The sequence below is a fragment of the Porcisia hertigi genome, chromosome 21 (genome assembly GCF_017918235.1).
Source record: "Porcisia hertigi strain C119 chromosome 21, whole genome shotgun sequence".
NCBI classification, from domain to species: domain Eukaryota; phylum Euglenozoa; class Kinetoplastea; order Trypanosomatida; family Trypanosomatidae; genus Porcisia; species Porcisia hertigi.
Genome location: NC_090580.1, coordinates 291974 through 318100, shown reverse-complemented (window position 1 = coordinate 318100; position 26127 = coordinate 291974). Strand labels below are relative to the sequence as shown.

General features: G+C 58.6%; 6 protein-coding genes across 6 annotated transcripts; all 6 read right to left on the bottom strand.

Moving 5' to 3' along the window:
- Positions 1-126: 126 nt before the first annotated feature.
- Positions 127-7125, bottom strand: JKF63_05069 (uncharacterized protein; the record flags this gene model as incomplete). Its single annotated transcript, XM_067901038.1, has 1 exon — positions 127-7125. The coding sequence occupies one exon, from the start codon at positions 7123-7125 to the stop codon at positions 127-129; it is 6999 nt and encodes a 2332-aa protein (XP_067757401.1).
- A 2347-nt stretch (positions 7126-9472) lies between these two features.
- JKF63_05068 (uncharacterized protein) lies at positions 9473-10363 on the bottom strand (the record flags this gene model as incomplete). The annotated part of the gene is made up of 1 exon (XM_067901037.1): positions 9473-10363. One exon carries the CDS (start codon positions 10361-10363, stop codon positions 9473-9475), a length of 891 nt encoding a protein of 296 aa, XP_067757400.1.
- Positions 10364-10991: 628 nt separating this feature from the next.
- On the bottom strand, positions 10992-17783 carry JKF63_05067 (uncharacterized protein; the record flags this gene model as incomplete). Its single annotated transcript, XM_067901036.1, has 1 exon — positions 10992-17783. One exon carries the CDS (start codon positions 17781-17783, stop codon positions 10992-10994), a length of 6792 nt encoding a protein of 2263 aa, XP_067757399.1.
- A 1979-nt stretch (positions 17784-19762) lies between these two features.
- Positions 19763-20485, bottom strand: JKF63_05066 (uncharacterized protein; the record flags this gene model as incomplete). The annotated part of the gene is made up of 1 exon (XM_067901035.1): positions 19763-20485. The coding sequence occupies one exon, from the start codon at positions 20483-20485 to the stop codon at positions 19763-19765; it is 723 nt and encodes a 240-aa protein (XP_067757398.1).
- A 1620-nt stretch (positions 20486-22105) lies between these two features.
- Positions 22106-22738, bottom strand: JKF63_05065 (uncharacterized protein; the record flags this gene model as incomplete). The annotated part of the gene is made up of 1 exon (XM_067901034.1): positions 22106-22738. The coding sequence occupies one exon, from the start codon at positions 22736-22738 to the stop codon at positions 22106-22108; it is 633 nt and encodes a 210-aa protein (XP_067757397.1).
- A 764-nt stretch (positions 22739-23502) lies between these two features.
- Positions 23503-24444, bottom strand: JKF63_05064 (uncharacterized protein; the record flags this gene model as incomplete). Its single annotated transcript, XM_067901033.1, has 1 exon — positions 23503-24444. The coding sequence occupies one exon, from the start codon at positions 24442-24444 to the stop codon at positions 23503-23505; it is 942 nt and encodes a 313-aa protein (XP_067757396.1).
- Between the last annotated feature and the right edge of the window lie 1683 nt (positions 24445-26127).

Genomic DNA, 26127 nt, shown 5'->3' with positions numbered 1-26127 from the left:
AAGAACCAAACAGGATGCAGAAAATGCCCCAACACACACACACATGTGTATACAAAAGAAAAGGAGCAGAGTAAAAAAAGGAAAAACACTGCAAAGCCATTGACGGGGGAGCTAGCGGCACCTCACTCATTGCGGGCATACCCCAGCGCCCCTCAAAATGGCGACGGCCTCCGAGATTCGCCCCTCGCACAATAACCCCTGCGCTGCGCGCTTCGCCGCCTTCTCCATACGCCGCTCCTTTCGGAGTTCGGTGTGTGGCCGCAGCGCGACGGGGCATACAACTGCGCTCGTATGCGGCTTTCCACACCAGCGGCACACCGTCCGACCGACCCGGGAGTCTCGGGGCTGCCGCTGCAGGCGAGAGGGTGCGCGCGTGTGTGGTGTGGGGCCCTCGAAGGGCGGGAACAGAGACACACCGAGGCCGCTGTCGCTTGTCGAAGGCGTTTGGCCTCGACTTGCTGTCCGTGTGTTCCCGACAATCTCTCTGTGCTGGTGCAGCGGCGTGCGGGAAGGCGCATGAGTGGGTGAGACTGGAGAATTTGCTGCGCAGAACGTCACTGGCTGGTCAGGCTGGTAAGGAGAGTGTGTTGCCCTGAGGAGGGTGGGCTGGCCATGGCTGGTGACGAGATGATCAACCTCCAGAGCCGCGCCCGCGCCTCTGCTGCGAACACTGGAATGCAATGCGATCAACGGCGCTGTCTCACTGCGGGAGCCCGTGAGCCTCTCCACGAATAGCGGGGGAAAGCCCTTATGCATCGCCTCCACGCCAGCGTCTCCGTGGGCAACGCATTGTCCGTCGCGGAGGTCCCCGCTGCCCCCCACTTCGACCCCACCGGTGACTCGAGTCGAGTCTCCCACTACCGCATCGAAAGGCGGTGCAAGCGGCAACACAATAACGCCAGTAGCATTGCCGGCATTGGGGGTGTCGTCGCGCAAGACCGCGGATGCCGCCTCTGCCGTGGAACCACTGGGGTTCACCCTCATCAGACCAGTGACGCAGTCATCCATGAGAGTAGCGCCCGCGCCAGGGCCAGTGCCGGCGCTGCTGCCACCCTGGGCTCCTCCGACAACGCTGCTATTGGAGCCGAGAGGCAAGATCTTCACCGGGCCTCTTCTGCACAAGGGGAAGAACGGCGGCAGAGGAGCCGTAGTGGACAAGCACTGCTTTGGTAGGAGCAGTTGCTGACGCTGGAGGTTCAGCGAGTCCCACATCGCCACCCACGCCTCCCGCACACCGGCGGCGGTCTCCTCGATGCAGATGCGAGCATACACCTCCATCTCCTCTATGTACAGTGCAGCGGAAACGGGCTTCTTCGCTAGAGCAGTGCGAATGGTGTCGTTAAGGTTACCTCCGCTGGTGTCGGTGTCACGCGGTGGAGGGATGGCGATGCCTACACACGGTCTCTTGCGACGCTCACCCCCGTCTTCCAGCGCCTCGGTGTCGCAGGGGGCTACGCTCTCATTACAACACGGTTCACCAGCCACGGAGGGAGCGGAGAGAGCATGTGGCAGTGCGTCGCGTGCGAGTTGCCCCTCCGGCTCTTCTACACGTGGCGCTGTCGGCGGTACGGCTGGGACTGTGAAAATGGTTTGGGTTGGCGACGACAGGGTGCGCTCGGTTTCGCTTGGGTTATTTGCACCTACCACTTCGGCTGCCGATGCTGTCGTCGCGCAGCGCGGGACCGCGGGTGAGAGCGACACCCACAGAGACGAAGCTGGTGTGTGCACAGACTTCTCAGGCTGGCTGCCGTCATCACCGTCGCGGTCGTGGCTCGTGCGCCCTGCCACAAGGGCTACGCGGGCCTCGATGCCTGCAACCCCCGACACAACTTTCTCGTGGATGCACTCGCTGTCTCCGCGGACCTGCACGTCGTATGAGCACATCCGGTTGATGAACACCCCGCCATTCGGCTCGTGGTGTACTGCAGCACCGGCGACACCACTCAGAGACGCATCTTCTCCCCTGTCGCTTTTGGCGCTGCTGCTGCAACTGCTGCCGCTGCCACCTCTCGCGAGACCTGAGCGGTGATCGTTGGTGGTTGTGATGGGATACTGCGACATGAGACGCAGCCGGCCACCACTCGCTCCAGCCTCAATTGTCGTCGCCACTGCACTGCCGCAGAGCGGCATTCTGTGACCCGCAGGCGGCCCGGCGGCCATGGCCGCGGCGCCGCTGGGGGATGACAGAGATGCTACGCGGCCACCTAGCCTTACAGGGAGAGCGCTTTTGGTGGTGCGTGGGCTACAGGGCAGGTGGTCGCGGGTGTCGCTGGTGTCGCTGGCCTCCGGAACTGCAGTGCTGCGACGTTGGTTCCACCACGGCTGCGGCCTCGACCACTGCCCTGGCAGCGGCTGCGATGCGGAGAACTGAGCGGACTCTAGGCCGAAGATGTCCACAGTCATGCGGGAGGCTCGTGGAGCGGCAGCTGTGTTGTGGAACCAAGGTGGTGTGTGCAGGAACAATTCAAGCGGCGGCCTCTGCTTCTCAGACAACATATGCCGCTCGCTCTCGGAGAACGAGGCACAAGCGACGCTCGCCGACCCCGGGCTCCGGGACGTTTGCGGCGACACGACTGCCGACCTCGCAACCTGCATTGGTAAATCGGCACTGCCCCCACCGCCGCCAGCATCACCTCTACTACCATCACCACCACCACCGGAGCTGACCGCCACAGCAGCAGCAAAGTGACTCGACCCCGGCAACCCCTTTGTGGCCTTGCGTGATGTGCAAGGTGTGCTACCATAGAGGGTGTCGAGCGTCTCAGATCTCGTGTGTGTCGCTTGCTGTACTGGACTTTGTAGGGTTTGCCTGACTGTGGCAGCCTGGGGTGCAACGGGAGCACGGGTGTTGGATCGTGAGATGCGTTTAGTCAGGGAGGTGCTCACGGGTGAGTAAAGTGGGCTGATGAGCAAAGTGCTGCCCTCCGTTACGTTAGCGACATCGACAAGATGATCATCTTTCGGGTCGCAACCATTCAGAACCAGAGTGTCAGCGGTGACCGACGTGTTCCCCTGAGACCCCGCACACGGTTCAGCTTCACCGTCGCCCCCGGCCGCTGCTGCCTCGCTGTCTCGCACCCCTGGTGATGCACCGGGGAGGTTCGCGTCATGAGCACACTGCAAGACTATCGCTACTGTGGAGAGCAATTGTGAGGGGGAGATGGCCGACAGAGGCACGAAAGCAGTGAAAGAGTTCTTGTTCGACGGCATCGGTGGCTCGTACCGGGGCTGTGGGAAGCGGGGAAGGGTTTCGGCCACAGTCCGCGTGCGGGCGCTAGAGTGCGAGATGCCCTCTTCAGTCGCCCTATAGGGACTCAAATCATGAGACACGTTGGCAGCGTGGCACGACCTCTGGGGCAGCGGCTGGGGGTCCATCGTCGGCAGTGTGCCTGCCAAGAACGAAGTCGCAGATGGCCGCCGAGGGCTGGGCTTCGGTAACCCCAAACAACGCCCGTTGACACTGCAATCATCGCAGTTGATAGACCTACCTGCGGTGTTCCCGCCAAGATTGCTCCCGACCCCCTCCTCACAGACACCGTCATTAACATCCTCGTCGCCCCCTCCCTGGCATTTCTCTGGGATTTCGATGCCCCACATCGACGCCTCGTTGCGCTCGTCACAAAGAAAGACGTCATCACTGTCGTCTCCAGTGCGCTCGCCAGCCGAGCCAAGCAGCAGGCGAACGGCGCGCCACTGCGCATCATCGTTTCTGCCGCCCTCGGCATTACCCTCGTCAGCCACAGCGTCGACCTCCTCATCCTCCAGGGTGTCATGGCGCAGTGAAATGTTGCCGTCATCATCGTCGTCGTCGTCTCTGCTGTTCCTCGCCAAGTCGAGGTTCTGCGACGCTTGTCCACTACTGGCGTGAAGACTCACTTCCTGCCACCGCACGTTGCCCCAAACATCGGAGATATGACGCAACGGGGACTGTGCCACGCGCAACAGTGAGGTGGATAGCGGGGGTTGTGGTCGCCGATGGGGCTGCATGCCTGGCTGTTGCGCGAGTGGGAGTATTCCAAGCGAGTTCAGCCCCCTCTCACTCCGCGGTGTGGACGGGAAACCGCCGACGACACAGCCGAGCTCATCTCGGGAGGCACCCACGGAAAGTAGCGAAGTCGAGTGCGGTGTGAGGATAAAACGCCCCTGACGCTGCGGCATGAGTCGTGCCGTCGGGGAAAAGGACGACGTACTCTGTGCCGGCGTTGGTTGCCCGTGCCGACGCAGCGGCTGACAGCCGTTGCATTGAAGCGAAGCTCTCCCTTTTCCACCGCTGTTGCCCTGCGTGGACATCTCCGTAGCGTCAGAGACGAGCGAGTCGCTTCGAGAGGTTATGAGCGGTGAAGATAGAAAGCGTCGGTTAAAGGGTGAGACATCATGCCCAGCCAACCGCCACAAAGGTTCGTTGTCATTCTGACTCAAAGGACGGTGCGCAACTCCCGCATCTCGCGCGGGCCTTGGGTCAACCCCATCGATGTTGTCTTCCTCCACAGACAACGTTGCCGCCACCCTTTCCAGAGGCGAGTGGGCTGTGACGCGCGATCGTGGCGAGGCAGGGCTGCTGTGTGCGAATTCTCTGATCTCGAACGGAGCCTCGGAACTCATGTTCGGTGCGAAGGATGAACTCTTAATGAGTCCCAGACGAGGGCGACCGCGCAGGCTGTGGGTATGGGGGGAGAGCACCAGTTTAGTAACAGTACTTGTGGCAACGACAGTCGTGTGCCTTGTCGTGAACCCTGAGGTGTATGACTTGAGTGAGTGCGAATTGGGTGACGACCGACGCCGTAACTGGTGGTGGCAAAGCGGTTGAGAGCCTCTGCGCATGATGTATCGGTCCGCCGCACCACCACCACCTTCACTGATACGATCATCCTCACCAGCGTCAACGGTTGTTGCTGTTCCTGAGGACACGTCGTCGTCGTCGTATGCCATCACGGGACGTAGCGGGGGCTGTGTGTTCACCACCACCGAGCCCCTGCTACCTGTATCGTGTACGCTTACGGGAACGGGAATCCTCTTTGGCAGCGGATACCCAACCGAGGTGCTGGCGTCACTCCCTCGACTCCTCTTCGGACACGACCATCGGGTGGCGCTGCGGGGTGGAGTCATTGTGAAAGCGTCAAAGACGAAAGGGAATTCACGCGGAGACATCGACACCCCGCCCGTGAGGCGCAGTAACTCCTCTCCCTCGACTCGCCCCACTGGCTTCTGCTGAGGCTCCTGTGCTGACATTGCCGTCCGACTGGCAGTGATGCCAGCCGCGGTGTGAATGGATGCAGGCAGCGATGCAGACCGAGCCTTGACGGGTGCGTCCACCTGCATCCGAAAAGAACTAGGGACCGAGATTCCCTTTGGGGCGGCGTCACAGAGTTTGACGCTCTCTGGTGAAGGTGGAAAAAGAATTGGCGGCTTTCGCCGGCGAGCCCCGACGCCCCGGTGTCGCACCGGCAACGCATCAGCGAGGTCAGCTCGAGAACGGTGCGAATAGTCGCGGTGGTCCGCCTCTTCATCGCCAACAGCGGCGAGCTGATGACGGTAAGAAGGACCTTCGCCTATTTCCCCCTCTGCTGCGGCGCCAGAGCGAACATCCATTCGATTCCACACAGCGATGATAGCGGACTGACTCGCCGAGCGCTGGCCTTTCACGCGCACGTCAGCAGCAGCCCCCAAAGACGCAAACAACGCCGTGATAGCTGAGTCGCCACTCTCTGCTGCTGCAACTTCTGGAAGAGCAGAGACGAATGGCCATTGTGGCGACACTCGTGCCGTGGTGTCCGTCACGGTAGCAGGGGATATTACGCCACCACCGAGCACGCTGGGGGCCTCCAATTGAAACTGATGCGGGTGGAAGTATGGGTAAGTCAACAATCGCGGTGTGGCGGCGGCGGCGAAGTCGTCTGTGATAGCATTCTCATAACCATAGTCGAGGTGCCCGTTCGTGCTGTCGGCGTTCGACACGGTTGTACGTGTTCTGCTCCACACAAAGTCCGAAGGATAAACCGACGGCAGCAGCGGCGGCGGCGGCAGAACTGCTGGCGAGCTGGGGCCGGTCGACGTCATCGAGCTGCACCCCCCAGCGACCTGGCGCCCCACTTGTGCGTGTGGCAGAACGTCGAGAGAACACTTTGGTCCCTCGGGCCATTGCACATCTACCTGTGGGGCCTCACCGCACTCCTTCCCGTCAACCCTCGGCTCCAAGCCGCCCTTGACAACGTGAGATCTCTTCAAACCACTCGTGGATCTGTGCGCATCAACGACCGCCGAGGCGACTGCTGAACTCCCAGCCGGACGCTCCTCAGCAAGAGGGATCTGAGACGCGGAAAGCCTATGCGCCGTCCTTGAAGAGGCCGGCGGCAGCGGAGTGGTTAACCCAATCGCCATCGTGGTGGCGGCAGCGCCAGCGAGGGAGGACGACCGTGCTGTAGAAGACGTATGTTGGGTGTCTTGCGCTGCAGAGACAGTCACAGATGGCACGGACGGCGGCAGGCCATGAACCCGTGGCGCAGCCGAGGCGCATCCTTCCAAAGCCCTCATCGCGCTGTCTTTTCTGGGGCAGAAGTCGACTTCAGAGGCCCACTTCACCTTGTCGCCCCGGACGGTGTGTCCCTCCTCGCCTCCCTCGGGGCGAGACGGCGGCGGCGACAACTTTGCAGGAGAGCCAGACCGCGATGAGAACTGACGACGGTAAATTGCGCCCAACGGTTGGCTCCAGAAATCACCGCCGACTCCGCCGCTGCCGCCGTCGCTGCTGCCGCTGACACATGTGCTCTGGGCCTCGAACATGGAGGCAGGCTTATCTTTGCTGCGGCGGCAGCGGTTAGCAACGCTTTCCATGCCCCCGTCGAGATCCTCTTCCGCTTGCTGAAGCGTGTCGGTGTTCACTGCCATTTGCGGATTCCGCGGTGAGTCTGAGTGGCAGGCCTCTCGACCAACGGGCACCAGATGCGGCAACAGTGATGCAGTGATGGGTGGTGGACATGACAAGGCCGGTAAGCCAGGCAGCACGTCACCCTTCGAGGTCAAAGTCGATGGCGAAAAGATGTGGCCCACCTGCGACGAGGTGTGGGGGGCGGCGGCGGCGCTAAACACATCCACGTCCACGTCCTCCGTCTTCTCGCCAGCGCCCATCACGGACGCGGCGGCCACTAGCTTCTGATCGCTGGCCGTAGCCAACGCCGCCTCTGCACCTCTTGCAACAGAAGGAGCATGATTCAGAGCTAACAGAGGTGCACGCGACGGCAGCACAGTAGAGCTCACGACTGTCCGCTGCGGTGGAGGAAGACGATGCACGCCATGCGCCCCTGCCAACGAGTCAGTATGAAGAGCAACACCACCATCGACGTTGCCGCTGTCCCCGTGGGTGAGCCAAGCGTGAGAGAGGCCGATCCTAGCGCAATCCCGGCCACTGCTCTCCTCCCCCTCCCGGTACACGCTTGTCCCATGGGCCTCCTCTCTTACTGCACAATCCCTTCGCGGGTCTCGCCTGTCGTCCGCGAGATGCTGAGACTGTGTTACGGTAGCCGCAACCGCACACGGTGGTGAGGGCTTCATGTTCAGGATCAGCGACGATGATAGAGCGCGCTGCCTGTATCGCTGCGTTGGGGAGACGGAGCTGGTGGGGCAAAGGCCCTGCGTCATACCTGATGACACCACGTCTTCTCCCGCCGCCTCCCTGTGCTGCCTGCGAGTCGACTGGCCATTTTCCCGGCCGGGTAGTGAAGATTTGGCAGAAGAAATCGCATCACCCACATCTGCATTACTCGTTGCCGCTGATTCCCGCTTAATTCGGTATGACCGTTTAGATGTTGACCGTTTTCTCAGCCGTGGGACGTGGCCACTCTGGCGAGGAATACTGTCGCCAGCGTCTGGGTGCGATACCGAGCGGCTGCTGCTGCTGTTTCCCATAAGCGAGCAGCACTGGTTTCTAGTGCCAATGGTACAAAGAACAAAAAAAGAGTAATTGTAGGAAAGACCTGGGCCTGGTGCCTAACGTCCGTGTGTACGTTTCGATTACCTTGTTGAGCGGCTTCTCCCTCGTCCTCCACTCCCCCCCCCCTCCACCCCACCCGCGTGTGTGTGTGTGTGTGTGTGGTGAAAGAAAGAAGCTATATGATAACCAGCGCCCCCCCCTATTTACTTCTGGACGCGGTTTAGTGGATGTGTGCCACCGGTGAAGTAGTGTGCATGTCAACTAGATAAAACTACACGTTCACACCGCAATCGAATCCGCTTGTCTCGCCTTGTTTTGCACATATGTACATCTGCAGTGAATGGACGTGACGTACGGTTGGCCAATGCGCGCTGTAGATAACAGCTGCATGCGACAGAAATAGAGAGAGGGGGCGCGTAGGCGCTCAAGAGAAACTGAAGGCGATGAAGTCACACCAAACACACGCGCAATGCTATACATAAACATACAGGTATGTATATTATATATGAAGGTAATATGCACGCTCAGCGACAAGCGCGCGCGCACACACACACAGAGACAGACAGGGCCCTATACGTGAATGCCCTGCATAAAGCAAAGGCAAGCTAGGGGGAAAGTGGGGAGGGAAGTTTATGTAAGTGTATGTATGTATATATGCGTGTTTGGGGGAAGGGGGGGGGTCATACCGGCATATAGCCGCACTCACACGTACACGAGCCCACCAGAGCGACCAACGCAAAGCTCTGAAGCCAGAGCAACGAAAGGGGTACGGCATCAGCACCCCGGGGAAGGGGGGAGGGAGGGGGGGGGTGGGTGAAGGAGGAGCGGGACACCGATTTGCATACGCCTCGTCAACCTACTCGCCTCCCCTCCTCCTTCGTTGTTCTGGCCCCCTCATCAAAACTTAAGCCCCTAAAAAAAACGCCGCTTGTCCTCATCAGACCGCGAGCCGCCCGCCCCCCCCACACACACACACTGAGTGCGTCTGTACGTGTGGTGCCAGGTGGAAAAAGTAGTGGGAATGAGGATGCGCCGAAAGAATGGAACGGAGCCAACGCCATGATGACGCGGCCATCCCCCGCCCGATCGCCCTCGTTTTTTTTACACGTGTTATTCATCTCGAGAAAATGCAACTTCGAACGACCTAACTGATAACGCCACCGATAAACACCAAGCGCGATACACACACTCGTGCGTGTTCGGACGACGTACATTTATGTACTGCGTGTTGTGGGGTTGTCCTTGCAACGTGTCCTTCGACATCCTTGCACTAGGCGCACACACACACACACACACACACACATACAGACACTTACTGTCTATAAGTGCTGCACAAATACATACGCCTGCGCATGCAGCATCTCCTTCAGCAACAGAAATTTTCTTTCACGCACGCCTCCTCCTCCTCCCCCCAACCCCAACCACCTCCTCCATCATGATGTCATTCTCTTTCGAACGACATCGTAATTCACTCCAGGGCTATCGGCTCTCTGTCGTCCTCGTCGGCAACACAAGAAGAGCACCAAGAGCAAGAAAGAGAGAGGTTCACTTGCTCATGTGCGGTAGATGTGGGGAGATGCGCCGCGCCAAAGCTGCTGCGTCCTGCACCAAGACCTTTCTTCGTCGCTTGAGCGCTTCGCTCTGGCGCACTGGGACGCCATCTAGGCTACAGATCCATTGTGTCAAGAGCTCGTCCGCGACGACGGCAAGACGGTGCACCTTCGCTTGAGCCTCCGCGACGGCGTCATCGTCATCATTATCGTGAGGATCACCACCATCAATGTGGGGGGTGGCGTCTTCCCTGCTCGAAACAGGATCATGTACCTCACGGCCGTCCCCCCTGACGGAGCGGATACGATGACCACTCCCCTGCCGCACCCCTGCCAGCTCAGCGGCCGCTATCTCAAGGTGAGTGAGAGCGGCCAGAAGGGGCGCTTCTTTTTGCCTTCGGATGCGGTTTAAGTACGATGAAAAGGCAGACTCGGCCGGGTCAGCAAACTCAATGTCGGCGTCGCCGTCCGTCGTCTCACGCGGTGTTAGGTCCGTCCTTGCCCCGTCCACAGCCACCGACTTGCCGGCCGCACAGCCGCCGCCGCTGGTGGATGCGCCATGCGACAGCACCGACGGACCAGAGCTCCGGCCCACACTCTTTCCACGGCCCTCCCCTCTCCCCCCTCGGAGCAAAAGATAACAAACAAGAAGAGTGCCAGTGACAGTGAAAACGGCTCCTGCCGCCGTAGAGGCGTAGATGTACTGTGCGGGGTACTTGGCAAGTTGATGGGAAGCCCTCTGCGAAATGAGCGAGAGTAGCCGCCACTGCGGTGACACAAACGAGACGGAGGGCGGCGACGACGACGACGACGATGAGGCGGTTGAGGGCGTACCTGTCCTCGTCTCTGGTGCGGTGGGCGCCAATGATGACCACAATGGCCACATAAGTCTGCTCAAGGATTAGGGGGGGGGGGAGGCAACCTTGTGTACCCCGCGTGTGTTCAAGTGTGTGTGTCTGTCTGTGCCTCTGCTGTGAAGAAACCAAAACAAAAAGGAGGAGGGGGGTAAGCGGGAGTCGTAATAGAGGAAGCAGGAAGAGTCAAGTGAAGGGAATGCAACCCCCCTACAGACACGTGCGTCTGATGTGAATGCATAAACACAATTCGCAGAGGAAAAATGGGAGGATGTTGACCGGCGCACACAAACGACACACAATTGTGTGGTGTGGTGTGGTGTGTGGTGTGGTGGTGTGTGGTGCGGCAGGACAGAAGGACGATGAGGAATAAGGCACGGAGGGAGAAGGAAGAGAGAAGGGGATGAACATGAAAAAGGCACTCCACAAAGCGGTAATAGTAGGAGATGAGGGCATACACACACACACACACACACCTCACGCGCATGGGCCACCCCCCTCCCCCTTCAGACGTATACACATACACAATCAGTTCGGGTTAGTGATGAGTGAAACACCTACACGGGCACAACCGCCCCATGGACAGGCATTTGAGCACCCTCCACCAAATGGAAATGTACAGAGGGACACCGATAATGGCCGTCGTCTCATTTGAGCCGCCTACTCTGTGACGACCTCCGCCTCCTCCAAGAGCAGGTACAGACGCACAAATGGCAACCGTGTACCCGCCTCGCCTACCTTGCGCCGCACCACGGCCCAGTCTGCGTCCGTGGATAGCTTAACGGCGCTCCCCGTGCGCACGTCCACGTAGTACAGCCCCCATTTGCGTAATGTGGATTCCGAAGAGGCTGTGAGAGAGGCCAGTGCACCCAACTTCTGCGATTTTGCGGCCGTTTCGCTCTCTACAAATGACTCTGTCGTCGCGGTGGTAGCGATGCTGCGGCTGAGGAGGCCGGCGCTCGTCTTGTCAGAGAGCGGCTGAGAGACTCCATCCTCGGCAGATTGACCAGCGCTTGTGATGCGGGCGGGTGCGTTGCGCGTGACCCAGTCCCCGAAGGCCTCAGCAAATGTGCAGCCTACAGAAGGTGAGGGCGTGCTACCAGAACGATGAAGGAGCACACTACGCAAAGCCGGGTCGGCAACATTTAGGGACATCCACAGGCGCCACAGGAGTCCGACGAAGCGTGTGCGCTGCCGCAGGGGTCGGAGAGCAAGCGAGCGAGGGAGACAGATGTATTGGGGTGGTGCTAGCATGCTGTGCTGCTGCTGCTGCGACGTTTCAAAGGCCAGGGCGGGGTTGCTCAAGTCCCCAGACGCAGAACTCGATGGGACCCGGACCCGAAACACCCTCGCCACAGCTTCGGTGATTGTCTGTGACGGATTCGCAGCCTCCCTCCCCTGTGCATCCGCCGGGTGGTACAGAAAACCCCGTGATGCACAGCCACCGGTATCGGTCCACGTTGTTTCGGGGACAGGGAGGGGCGCTGTGTTCACTTCGGTGGGTGAAACATTAGCTTGGAGAGGAGAAGCTATGGGTGCCTGGCCTTTCGCCGGGGCGTTCTTTTTTAACGCCGGCTGCAAAGGGTGCGAAGGGCGAAGAGGTGCCGCCGCCTTCGCTCCAGGTGCTCCGCTGCAGTGCAGCGGGGCAGCGCGCCCGCTAATGTGCACGGCGGTTCTGTTCCCAGCGTCGTCGTCGTCGAGTTTTGATGGGGTGGCTGCATTTCGCGCGGTCGTACAAGTCTGCCAGTTGTCCTTGGAAGGACGCGCCGTCCGCATAGCGGCAGCACGTGCAGACTGAGGCCCTTTGGGTGGTGCAAGAGTGTTCACTACAGACACATGCTCACGCCCCTCGTCTGGTGCGCCTGTAAAGCCCTGCGTCGTCCCGGCGCCTGCCGGCAACGCTGACAGTGACGTGAATGGAGGAAGAAGAAGCAGTGGTGGTGTCGAGGAAGCAGTAATGCTAGAGCCGGCGTCTTCCTGCCACATGCTGCAGTGCTCCCTATCCAAGAGGGGTCTTCTGGCTTGGCCAAAGGCATCGTCGGTGCTGCTGATGCCGCAAGAGGCAACCGCCGTATCGTCGGTAGCCCCGTACAGCTTCGGTGTCGAGGACACCTCTGCCGGCGCCTCTGGGGTCCGCATCTGTGCGGAATGGCCACCCTGGCCTTGTTTCACGCTGCTAGGCCCACTGGAAAGCGTCAGCGTCTCGGAAAAGGCAGCCGGCGAGCCGCAGTCCATCGCCTGCAAGGCCGTTGCCGCCGGCACGACGCGACAACCACCTGGCAAAACGCCCACCACCTCTACCGTCACGGGGCACACGTATTCAAAGTAGCGCTGTCCCGTGTCCGCATCGATTTGCACCGTGTAGGCATATGACATGTCCTCGTCTTCGTCACTCTCCGAATTCTTCGTTGCCGCACTGGACGCAGTCTCGGCGTCGCTGTCGTTCGAGGAAGCGATGCAGTCAAAGCGGTCAAGTGAACAAGACGCCGTCGGCGATGCTGAAGCCTGGGAGCTGTCTGAGCTGCTGCTGCTGCTGCTGCTGGTGCTGTCAGCACTGCTATCATCATCGCTGACGATGCCCTGGGTGACCGAGTTGCTGCTCACATCCGTTCGCACCTCGCCCTGACTGGGGCATACGTGTCCTAAATCGAGGACTCTATGGCTAGTCAAGGACTGCGACGCTGATGGGGTCGAGGACACACTCGAGACGGAGCTGACAGCGGTCGAGCCCGACTCGGCCTCATCATCGAGCGCCGCCGACTTAGCCTTCGCCGACGCCCCTGGGAGACTCGACATTCGCAAAGACACCAGAAAACTGCCCTTGTCGAGCACCTGCCCATTCCTGCTGGAAGCGTCGGACTCACCACTGCTCCGCATGACAGGGCTGTGTGAGAAATTCGGACTTTGTACGCACCGCCGCCGATGCGGTGTTGCTGTCGTGGTCGTGGAGGACATCGTTTCTGGTTTTTGGGATGCATCAGGCGTGTTGACACAACACACCGACTGCTGCGACACTGAAGACGAAGCCAGCGACACCGTCTTTGAAAGCGAGATCGACAAAGAGGTCGAGCTCGACGACGGTGAGGCCCTTGTCTCTTCGTCTGTGGATGTCGTCACGACCGTGTCATCCACGTCAGAAGGCGGCGCACTCCAGCGCCACCGCACCTCCTCCCGCACACGTGCTGGCATGCAGCGCCCCATTCGTCCACGCGCTGCGGCGTCGGTCTCCTCCTCGGCTGAGGACGTCTCCCAGAGACCTGGCACATCACGCGAGTCATGTGGTGGGCGCCACACTGGGGATATGCACACACAGGCTGGCGCTTTACCGCGTCGAAGTGTGTCGCGCTGCTTCTCGACAGCGGCTGCCAACGACGCCGCCTCGCGGATACGATGTGCCGCGGAGGTTGCCGCGAACCAGTCCTTGGACTCATCCCCGCCGCCCGCAACCGCCCCCGCCCCGGGTGCAGACACCGATGGTATCTCAAGAGAGCAGGCATGGGCAACGGAGAGAGCCCGTAGCACAACCACCTCCGTCTCTGCCTGTCGCGCTGTGGCCTCGAGCGAAAACGGAAGCGTCGAGTTGTGCGGAGAGGGAAACGCCGCCGCCGCTGCCGCCTCCTGTGTAACCGGCGGCAGAAGCACACCCTTTGCAGTAGCCTCCGTCTGCGGCGAAGGTAGCTGCGTCGCCACGTGAGCGGGTGATGTCGCCAGAGCGTCGTAGCCCGCAAACCGACCTCCACTGTCAACAGGGTGTCGCCTGGCGGCAGCCCCCGTGTAGGCCATGCCAGGCGCCCGCGCGCCGAGTTGAGAAATAAAAGCGTCCTCATACACTGCCCTCACCCTTGCATGAGCTTCGGCCTTGGCCACCTCCTGCGCTCGCTGTTGCGCTCGCTGTGCGCGCCACTTCCTCTGCTGTTGTTGATAGTGGGCGAAGAGCTTTGCCCTCAGGAGGGCCTCCAACTCCGCGGTGGAGTAGCCCTCGCAGCGTCCGGGAGCGCACGCTTTTGGGATGACCGGCGCTGCCCTGCCAACCGCTGTCGTTTCTGCAGAGCGCGTCTGTGCGGTGCTGACAGGACGCAGCCGCGCCTCACTCGCGGCATTGCCTGCTATAGATTCACAACCGGGGGACGAGAACAGCCGCGGACGCAAGAAAGAGCCGCACCTGCCCACCACTTTGACAACTGGCTTCGGCTTGCCTGCGCCCCCACTCTGCTCTGGCAACTGCAATAGAAATTCAGGACCGGGGCCGTTCCCTGACGTCTGCGGATTGCCTTCGCGAGAGGCTGGTCGCGCTGGAGTACTTATCAATGCTGTTGTGGACAAGGCATTCACCAGCACGCCTCGGCCGTGCGCCATGGCTGAGGTGGGTGGCGGCTGCCCACTCGGCGCAGTGGACCCGCCTGATATGCGGCGCTGCAACACGGTCTGCCTGTTCGTCGACTCGTCCCATTGCGTTGCTCGAGCGGCGTCTCGCTGCAATGAGAATTGCGAGTGAGGAGAGCTGCCCCCGCTGGTGCCCACTGACATCACCTCCATGCGAGCGGCTATGCTAGAGAGAGCCCCGGTAGAGGGCACCGGTGGTAGGAGACCTGAGGGCAGCCGTATGTTGTCCGTGTCGGTTGCCGGCTCAGCGAAGTTACATCCACCTTGTGGACACCGTGGCGGGTGGCGCGGATTGAGCGGTGACCGCAACGGCACCGACGGAGACAGAATCAGTGGCAGCCGGTACTGCTGCTGTGGCGCAGAGAATAAACCCTTCGGCAGATTGGCAGCATCTTCTCCTCTCCCCTGGGCACTATTGGATGCCGCTTCACCCGCACAAGACAGGGAGCTGCGATTGGCCCGTTCAACAAACATAACATCATCACAGCCCGGGGAAAGCGGAATAGCAGAAAAGACGTCGGCGTTCTTGAGCCACGGAATGTTCTCCACCAGCGCCATCATCTCGCTGTGCGTCTCCGGGCCAATAGGGCGGTCCAGCGCATCCTCGTCGTCCTTGCGGGCGCGACCGATCAGTGGTGTGTCAGCTGCTGACTCAAGTGCGAGTTGCGGCGCGGGCCACGGGGACGGCTTCTCTAGCAGGGACCCCAGCGGTGACGCGTCCTCGACGGTGCACTGCTCTCCAGCCGCGCCCGCACTTTTTGCGGCAGAGTCTCCAGTGCCGGTGAGATCTCTGTCGAGCTGCTCCAGCGGGGGAACCGCTGCCGAGGGCGGTGGCGTCACGACGCACTTGGCTGGCTCGCGGGGCAGCGGGGCAGCGGACGCGGCACTGCTGCCGCTCTTGTACGGCGTAGACACGCCCGCCTGCCCTCTCCCCGTGGGGCTCAGCGAAGAAAGCGCGCGCTGCTTGTCACCAGCCTGTGCGGCAGAGTGGGGTGGCATCCAGGAGGACGTCGACCTCGGTGATGCCATGGGCAGTATGACTTGCGAAAGCTCCTCCCCCCCTCCATCCCCCCTCTCCTCTGCTGCTGTACGGCTGCCGAGACGTTCACGCTGCGCTGACGGCATGCGGTGCAAAATATCACCCATCGATGACCTCACACGCACAGCAAGGGGTGTTGGCACTTCAGCTCCGTCCCTCCACTCACTGGCGTGGTGGCTCACAGTGGCTGTGGGGGGTGCAAGAGAGGCCCCCTGCGGCGGCGGAAGCGGCGTATCGGGTAGCTGCTGCGGTTGCTGGAACACGTTGGACGCAGCCGCTACGAGGCTGCCGGCCCACTGCGCGTGCTGCTTACTGGCCAAATAACCTAAACGCTTTGGCGGAGTCTCCAACGTGGCCATCGCTGCATCTTCGACTGTGACGGCGAATGGTGGTGGTTCATGCTGCGGGAGCACGGAGACGGAGCTGCGGCTCACCACACGAGCGGATGGTACACTCTCTAGCGAAGCTGGCGCTGCCAAGACAGGAACAAGACCAGCGCTAGAACCACAGCGTGACATGCCGCCGGCACCAAAGAGACCAGTTAGCAGCGCCTCAGCCGAGGGTCGCTCGGCCGGGTCCACCCGAAGCATCTGAAGAACCAAGTTCATCACAAGGGAGTGCAGCAACCTCTCCGACTGAAGGAAGGAAGGGCCGTAGAGCGCCTCCAGAAAGGCTCGCTGCGACTCTGGAAAGGCGTGCGGCGTGCTCAGCGCGTCGGTGTCATAGCTGCCCTCTGTAATAACATAAATCTGCCCCAACACATTGTTGGAGGCGAAGGGGAGCTTCAGACAATAGAGTTCGTACAGGACTACACCGAGAGCCCATACGTCAGCGCCAAAGGAGTAGGGGTTGCCCATGCAAAGCTCAGGACAGAGGTAAAACGGGGTGCCCACAAACGTTGTCGCCAGAGGCGACGCCGGCTGCAGCAGCTTCGACACACCAAAGTCGCCAAGCTTCACAGCTCCGTCACTCTTTGAAAGATAAATGTTAGAGGGCTTAATGTCACGGTGAACAATGCACAAGGCATGCAGGTAGGCCAAGGCTTCGAGGCACTGCTTCGCGATGTCCGTGATCAAAAAAGATTCAAGCCACACTTGGTTCGGCAGAGGCGGGAGCTGGGGCTCGCGCGAAGCGGACGCGGGGTCCTCAGCGGCAGCTGTGGACTTGCCGTATAGGGCGGCGGAGCTGCCAGTCGCCGCAGCTCCTCGGCCGCTGCTGGAACCGTCGTGGCGCACCGTATCTGCGGCCTCTACATCGGTGGCCCCGAGTGGGGTAGGGGGCATTGCCGCCGCCGATGCATCAGACAGCCACGTCTGTTCGGCGGTGAGGTCTAGGCCACTCCACTGTGTCAGGGTTGCCTTCCTCGCTCTTGAAGCGGGTGCCGGCATCGGAAGACGCGGTACGGTGGAGAGAGACGTTGCCAGGCGCTGGCGGTGGAGTCGACTGCGGCCCGCCCAACCGGCCTCACTCGATACCTCTTCATCGACTACCGCAGCAACGTCGTTTGTGACAGCTGCCTGAGATCGAGACCGCTTGTGTGCTGCGACGGCCGTAACCACTGTCCTCGAGCGCGTGCCCCTGCACAGGCTGTTGGTGCTGGACAGTCCTTGACGATTGTATTGCCGCAGCAAGGAAACAAGGTCTCCACCGTCCATGTACTCTGTCACCAGGCAAAGCCACTGCGATCGAAAGCCTGCCCCAGCCCCGGTGACAGGGCCGCCACTACCCTGTCGAACAGACGTCGTGTTTACGGTCGATGACTGCGCCAACGGCTCCTCATCGTATAGAAAGGAATCGTAGTACGTGATAATGTTTGGGTGGCTGAGGTTCTTCAAGAGCGACACCTCGGACATGGCCATGAGCACCTCCTCATCCGAAAGCGCACTGAGCGAGATGGCCTTGACGGCCACCTGCTGCCCAAACATGGGGCTGGACGACTCCGTGTCCACGCAGAGATACACGGTGCCGAAGCCACCCTGACCGATCACGCGGATCGGCCGGTAACGCGGCCAGCAAGGTAGCTCGTCCATCACACATCAAGATAATAGAGGCTCAAAGTAGATGCAGAGAGAGGGGGGAGGGTGGTGGAGGAGGAGGAGGAGGAAACGTGACACAGCACCTACTCCAAACGTACGTGCGCGCAGGTGAGCATCGACGGAATAAGTGAGCAAGGCAAAACAAAAGGATGAGCAGAAGAAGAGCCAGAACAGCAGCGCACAGTGGCAGCGGCGGCGAGAGGGGGAGGAGGGGCAGAGAAAAGACACGAGTTAAAATCAAGGCCACCCTGAAAAAAAAAAAGAAAGCGCTGCAAAAATGAGGAGATGCGGCGAGCGGAGGGAGGGCACGAGATGATGGTCGAGTGGGAGGGGGAAGGGGGGAGGGGTAGGCGACTACGACTACAATAGGGAACCACTCAAAACGGAGGGAGAAGTGGCAGAGGAGGAGGAAGTAAGGAGGGGGTCGTCACGGCGCATCCGTGGCTGTTGCGGGTATTTTTCGCTGCCACTTCGGATGAAGAATGGGGAGGGAGGCGAGCAGGGTCACCCACTTCTTCCCTTTCTCATTGCTGACCCCCATCCCCTCTCTTGACCCTCATGGAGAATTGGAGCAGGGCAGACCGCTACAAGTGTATATATTTATGTGTGCGCGTCTATATATATATATATCATCGAAAGTTACCCCGTCACCGATAAATCCAACAAAAAAAGCGAGAAAAAAAGAGTGAGTGACAGGTCACACTCCTGGCTGGGCGCATAAGGGGGGAGGGGGGAGGAGAAGCTAACACCCCCACACACAGACACCCGTATGTAGACGGGGTACCTCTTCACAAGCAGTGAGTGGGTGGGCGGCACTGATAGGGGGGGCTTGGGGGGAACGGAAGAAGAAGAGGGGGGAATTGGGGGACACACACACACACTCACACGCATCGCCTCAACGTCGGATGGGGAAAGGAGGTGTGGGATGGGGGGAAGAGGAGGAGAGAGGGGGGGGAGGGGTGGAGAGATCAACGAGATGAGAAAATGAAAGAGGGAGGATGGCACTGTCAACGGGAATGATATAATAATAATAAAAACAATCATCATCATCATTACACAAGAAGGGGGTGCGGGGGTGTGGGTGCCGAGGCATTCATAATAAAAAGGCACACGAACTGTTTGCACACTCCAGGCTCTCACAAGCACGCATACACACAGAGAGGGAAGGAAAGAGTCGGAGAGTCAGAGAAAAGGAAAACGACGTGCCTGCCCTCTCCTCAACGAAAACAGGAATGGGCGCAGGGAAAGAGGGGGAGGGGGAGGGGGGGGAGGGAGGGAGAGAGGGGGTGCGGTGGCAAAAGCAAGGAAACACGCTTCAGCGCGCTGGCTGTCCAACCGTGATACACTGCGTCTCTCTTTAAGGGTGCACTTGTGAAGATGCACAAATATCTTACACAGTAGAACACTACTCCTCTGAGTGCTTCCCCCGTGTGTCACAGCCCCCTCACCTATTTCCCTCTTCATGTACTCTACTGCGAGGTCTACAGCACCATACCAGGCAACACAGAGGTCTAAAAGTGAGCAAGCAACACCTCGAATGCCAGCTCCAATGTGCACCCAGCACCAAAGTCGACAGGAACTAGTATCACGCGTTACTTCCCTTTTTTTCAAAAAAGGGTATTATGTAATTAATTGAAGCCACCTTCACGGTAGAAAATGGCCCTGCGTATGTGAGGCAGGTAAAAAGGTTGCGTGCGCGTGAGGGTGTGTGCAGCTGCTAGCAGTGCTCCTCGCTACAGCATCTTCTTTGTCCCCTCTATTCAAACCTAGATCTGGCACAGTCCTAGCCGCAGGAGACTCTGTGCAACGTCATGGGGATCGGAGAAACCCCTCCACGCTTATATAAACGCTTCTGCAGACTCGCAACTGTTTTTTTTTGTCGCTTGAGCATACTTAGCCGCCTCACACACACACACACACACACACACGCACACGCGCGTGCCTTTTTTTTTACACCGATTGTGTTATTGAGCTCATAGTTTACGGGGGTAACGGGTCCCCTCACCATCCCGCAGGGTGAATATGTGGCGCAGCTCTCTGTACCGATCGTTCACCTCAAAGCCGTAGCCTATGATGTATTTGTTTGGTCCATCAAGGCATGCGTACTCCGGCTGGAAGTCCACCTTGCGCGCCGCCGGTTCTTTGTTCATCATCACGAGCGTCTTGATGCTCTTGGGCTCATACTTCTCCATGAGGTTGTCGCGCAGGAAGCGCAGCGTGCGCCCTGAATCGCACACGTCCTCCACAATTAGGACATGTTTGCCGCGAAGATTCTCGAACTTTAAACCCATCAGCACGGATATCTGCCCGGTGCTCTGTGTGCCCGAGTTATAGGAGGATAGGCGTACAAAATCAACAACGTGCGGTAGGCCGCAATCGCCGAGGTAGCGAATAAAATCGGCTGTGAAGATGTAACTGCCCTTCAGTACGGAGACAATGATGAGCGGGTTGTCATAGCTGATCGGGGACTCCAACAACGCCTTCTCCGTGCATTCTGCTTCGCTGGGAGACAGAGAGGAATCGCGGTGAGTAAGCTGCATGTACTCCTTCGCGATGGCCTGTGCCATTTCTTTGATCTTGCGTTGGATGACGTCTTCCGTGGCAACTATGCCGGACGCCATTGGGTACTCTCGGCCATCCACGAAGACTCTGCCGTCGGTGTCCACGGAACCGCTGCAAGGTTGGCTAGGCAGCATTGTGTGGTACGTATCCGCCACCTTTACTGTGTATGCGTTGAAAGGGAGGAGAGGAGAGGAGAGGGGAGGGGAGGCCGTATATAAGTTTTTACCTACAGATCACCGAAAAGGATACAGTCTACGCGTGTGTGTGTGTGTGTGGGGGGGAGAGAAGGGGGAGGAGAGAAGGGCGGTTCTTTGCGTTCACGTGGAGTTGCACCTTATACCAGTAAAATGTGGGCTTGTATATTTGTATATATTTGTATATATACAGATACATGCACAGCACCACCACCAGCAGCAACAGTTGCACGCAACACAATCGTGAGAAGAGAACGGGAGAAATCAACAGTACTGAAAGGGCCACATCATCGCCTAAGCAGTTGTGACTTGTATGGAAGCGTGTGTAGGTGGGAGGGCAGGCAGGTATAGTGTACCCGTAGAACAGATACGTGCACTCACTCACACCCGCCATGCCGTCGCTTCGTGCGTACTCCCCCCCCCTGCTACGAAGCACTCCCACACACACGCACGCCACTGGCGCGAGCATTTCTGTCGCCCGCACCCCAGTGTCGCGCATTATCGTTGGCGCTGTGCCACGAACTACGGCGCGTGTCTATCCGGGCATTCCCATGACAGCTGCCCTTGGTGACTATGAGTATGAGCTCCACAAATATCACACACACACACAGATATATATATATATATTTATTTATATAGATGTATACGTACGTGTGTATAGAAATGCGCGCACCTCCTTGTCGCCGATGATTGGCGCACGTTTGTGTGTGTGTGTGTGTGTGTGTGTGTCTCTCTGAACACGTGTACGTAGGCCAAGAAGAGGAAGAGCTGAGAATGGGAGAAAGGGAGGTCAACAAAATCAGAATGAAAAACAAACGGAAGAAGGAAAAATTGTCAACGGGAAATTAAAAAAAAAAATGAAGGGGGGTTGGGGGGAGGGGGGGAGGCGCCAAGGCAACGATAAAATGAGCGCACGGACTGTGTGGACACTCCAGACACACACAAGCACGCACATATGTGTATGTATAAAGGTGCACACACGCACACGGAGGAGGAAGACAGTCGGGGACACGTTTCTTTTGCCCGACTCCTGTTTTTTTGGTACTGGTGTACTCATGTAGAACATATCAATGCATTTCTATATAGAGATGCGTCAATGTATACACATGAGGGTTTAAGGTCACTTGAGACGAACATCTTTGCTGCTCCCTCGTTGGGTTTGTCTGACGAGTGAGTGTCTCAACGAGCGGTGTGTGTGTGCCTCCCGCTCCTCCTCCCCAGCATCCTGTGCGGCTCTCCGGTCCGTGTTTCATTAATAAGATGGAGTTGCCTTCTTGATATCCACCAACATCGACCTTTTGTCATCCACAAAAAAAAAGAAATAAAACAGCATGTCGCTGTCACAGCCTCACATCCGTGATCGAGAAGGGGCATCACGGAGTGCGTGAAGTATGGGATGAGGCTATGGGTGTTCTCCGGCTGTTTTTTAGTCGCTGAGAATCAAGTCATCAGTCAACACTTCGCATCGCATTGGGGGGGGGGGGGGAGGGAGGGAAAGAAAGGAACGAGAGAAAAAGACGCACAAGCCTGCCCACTGGCATGACCAGAGACTCGCTACAACTACAACATCGCTGGCTTCTCGTAGTACTCCTTCTTGAGCACGCAGACATCGCGCAGCTCGCGGTACGACTCGGCAAAGTCCATGCCGTAGCCAATCACAAATGCATCCGGGACCGTGATGACAGGGTAGTCGACCAGCACATCCACCTTTCGACCTGTCGGCTTGTCCAGAAGCACCACCGTCTTCAGCGTGGCCGGCTTCTTGGCGAGCATGACTTCGAGAAGGTACCGCAGCGTGATGGCGCTGTCGATGATATCCTCGACAATCATGACATGGCGATTCTCCACAGAGTCGCGCACGTCGAGGAGCATGCGCACCTGACCTGATGTCTGCACGTCCGAGCCGTACGAGCTGACGCAAATAAACTCCACCTTCACCGGCACACCCTCATCCGCGAGAAAGCGAGCGAGGTCGGCTGTGAAGATGAAGCTCCCCTTGAGGACGCAAACCAGGTAAAGCGGGTTCTCGGTAGTCAACTTGTACTTCGCGTAGTCCTGTGCGATCTTCTTCGCGCACTGTGACGTCTCCGCCCACAACTGCTCCTGAGTCACGAGGGTGCGGTCTGCCATCGGATACTTGCGGGGTGCCGCAGCACCTACGGCAGCCGAGGGAGCGTTGGTCGAATAGCTCATGGTTATGAATGTAGGAAAGAAGTGGTGGGGGGCTGGTAGGTAATAGATCCGTTTGTGAGTATGTGTGACGACTTCAAATTGGGGGGGGCGGAGGGGGGGAGGATGGACAGCTGTTGAGGTGCGGATTCGAGCATCTGGATGTGAACATCCCATACGGGCATACCCCCGACTTGACCGTGAAGGCGGTGGAGTCAAGACTACGTGGATATGTGGGGGGGGGAGCAGGGGACCATTGAGAAGCCCATACAGTGTGTTTATCCCGCAGGGATTTGAGAACAAAAGGTAGAGAACTGCACTCAGCTGCAGTACGGCGTTGAGCAGAAGCACACACACACACACACTTTCATAGGCGGGTACCCTCAAGATTGAATGATGAGCACGACATCAAAATCAAACGTCATTCGTTGCGATATCGTTTATTTCTCCAGACGGAGGGCACCGGTCCCTCCCTCCCTCCTTCCCACCCCCCCACGCCACTGCTCGTGTTCGTTTTGACTGTGGCTGCTTTCAGATCTGCACGTATTGTCTTTTCTCTGGTGTTGCCTAGCCGTTCGGGCCCTTCGTCACACCGGTAAGGAGCACAAACACAAAGCCATGCTCGCATATCTGGAGGAGGAGGAGGGCTGGGCATTGGGAAAGGAGGGGAGGGAAGTGGAGAATAAGGGGAGGAGAACAACACAAACGCTTTTGAGTACAACCAATGGAGGACGGAGATGGGGGGAGGGGAAGGTGGTCGCCGATCTTTCGCTTGAATGCATCAGACGTCACCCCTTATCGTCATGGAGTACAAGCTGCTGCTCCCCCTGTGCCACCACGGCCTTCTGCAGCTCCGCCCGGTTTCTAAGAAGGGCCTGCTGGCGCTCTTGCAGGTCCTGTGCCTCGCGGCGCTCGCGTAGCTCACGCTCCCAGGCCGTCTCCGTAAAACGTGCGTTGCGCCTGTTGCTACCAAAAAAGTTGTCGTTATAACTTCCAGCACCGGTGATAGACGGGCTCATGTGCGCCCACTCCTGTGCGTCGAGTGGTTCTCGTTCGAGCTCGCGCCGCTTCACATAATGGCGCCGCACCCAAACCCAGAAGACAAGCGTCCACAACGTGCAGATAGTGAAAATGATGCGCTTGTCGCGTGTCATCATATCCTGCTCATCACGCATTTTCGAAAGAGCCTCACGGTTGATTTGCAGCGAGGCCTGTTGCATGCGCCCGTGTACCTGTGACAGCTGCATTGTCTTGTCGTGGTAGTCGAAGACCATCTTTCGAAAGTGCCGATCCGCATCGTAGTGGAAGCTCTCGTAGATGGCGCGCAGCTGGCGGATCTGCTCGTCGCGGGTCCGCAGCGTCTCAACGAGCTCGCCGTCTGTCATAGCTCGATAGGTATCAATCGTTGGTCGCTCAAGAGCCGCATCGGCAGTGGCAGCTCCGCTGGCTCTGCCACCCCCACCGTGCGCGCCGTGAAAACCAGTGGGAGAGCACGTCTCCTCAGACGAGGGCGATGGCGACGTCGAGGCGGAAGGAGTCACGCCCGTGTAATGGCAGCCCTGCTGTCGCTCTTCGGCCTTCGCACCCTCCCGGTGGTGATCCCGTCTCAACCACTCCTGTTCGCCCTTGAGTTGCTCGTATGCACCACCATCATCGCCGGTGAAGGCGGCTGACGAGAAGCCACCGCTGATGGAAGCGGCAAGACGGCGAAGCGATGGGCAGAGCATCATTCGCCAGGCTTTCTTCTGTTATGTCTTGGGCGGAGATCACACCGCTGTGATGTGCATCCGCTGCACTGAAAAGCAGTAGAAAGACAAAATCCAGGTTCGATAAGGTCGAGGCGAGCCATACGCCTCGAGAGCTGCACCGCAACACTGAAACACAAGACAAGTATGAGTGAATATGAACGTGCGCGTGTATGTGTGTGTGTGTGTAAACGTTTTTGTACGCGGGGATTTCCTTCCCTGTGTTCTTTTTTTGGGGGGGAGGGGGGGGGGGCGTCGTTCGCTACATCAAAGAGAAACAAAGAGACCAACAAAAATAATAATAGTCCTTGCCGCGCGGTACCGCCACTCGAGTCGCCGGAGTTCATTTGATTCTTCAAGACCGTCACAGATGCGTGGGTCCTCCTCTCGCCGAAACGCAAGCGCAACCGCATGGCGTCAGCACACCTGTTCCGTTTTTTTTTATTGTAGAGCTGGAAGCAATAAAATACGCGTCTGAGTAGAAAAAAAAAGAAAGGTCGTTACAGTCCCTCTCCAGGTGGAAGTGCTTCAAGCGTCCCCCCCCTCCTCCTCAACCTCTTCACTATTACAGTATGATCATGCACGACGGTGGACGAGGGAGAGTAGTGGCAGTCAACACCGCCATCACTACCGCAACTCCTCCGAGAAAGCATGGGTTTGCGACTACTTAGGTTATACGAAATATGATAACTAGAGTCGCATGCGGCGTCCTCTAGGCAGCTCCCCGCTCCTCACCCTGCACGCCTCAAAGGCGCGTTGCCCGCCCTCCCACCAATCAGTGAAGCACACACACACACGAGTCAAAGTCACGAAAACGGTCACAAGAGGAGACCAAAACACGTCATCATGAATGTGCACCTCAGCATCTGAGGTGGCCGATAAAAAGGAAGGCGCAGTGCGGGTTGAAAGAGGGGAGGAGGGAGGGGGGGGGAAGCAGCCACCACAAACAGAAATGCCACAAGCGATGCAGGAAGAAGACTTTACGGTTGTTACTACTTTCAAGCACGCCTTTAACTCCACGCATGAATCCCATCAGGCTGTGTGCAGCGCGCCTCGTCTGTGAATGCCCAACGCCTCTCTGCACACTGCAACCACGACAACCGACGTCGGGAGCGGGAAATCACTCGGCCCCTCCGGCTGGTAAAGAGAGGGGGCGGTGTAGTTGACAGTCCCTCCACCAGAAGTGACCCGGCATTTGCACAAGTAAAGGGAAGGGAAGGGAAGGGAAGAGAAGGGGGGCAAAATCAGAGGACTCCCCTGCCGCCTTTACACACAGGTGTGGGTCCTCCTCCCCCTCCTCCTCCCCCTTACCCTTCTGCATCCCAAGAATGACACAACAACAATAATCGGAAAAACAAACAGCATTCATTATTCATAATCACCGACAACATCGGTGTCATGCGAGAACAATATTAAGCAGAAGAAAAACGGGAGAGTGCGAGTGAGGAGAACATGGGAAAGGATGGGGGGGGGGGGGGACTGCAAAAAGAGAAAAAGAGCTTCAGATACACGCAGACCAGCGTACACGGGGTCTACTTGTCACTGGGAAGAACCGCTGACACCCTCCTCAATCCCCATTTTCTTTATTCTTCTTCTCAGCACGAACCAACCACCCCATTACCCTCTGTCCCCTCCCCCCCCCTCCCTTCGCGATTATGCGCTCACTCC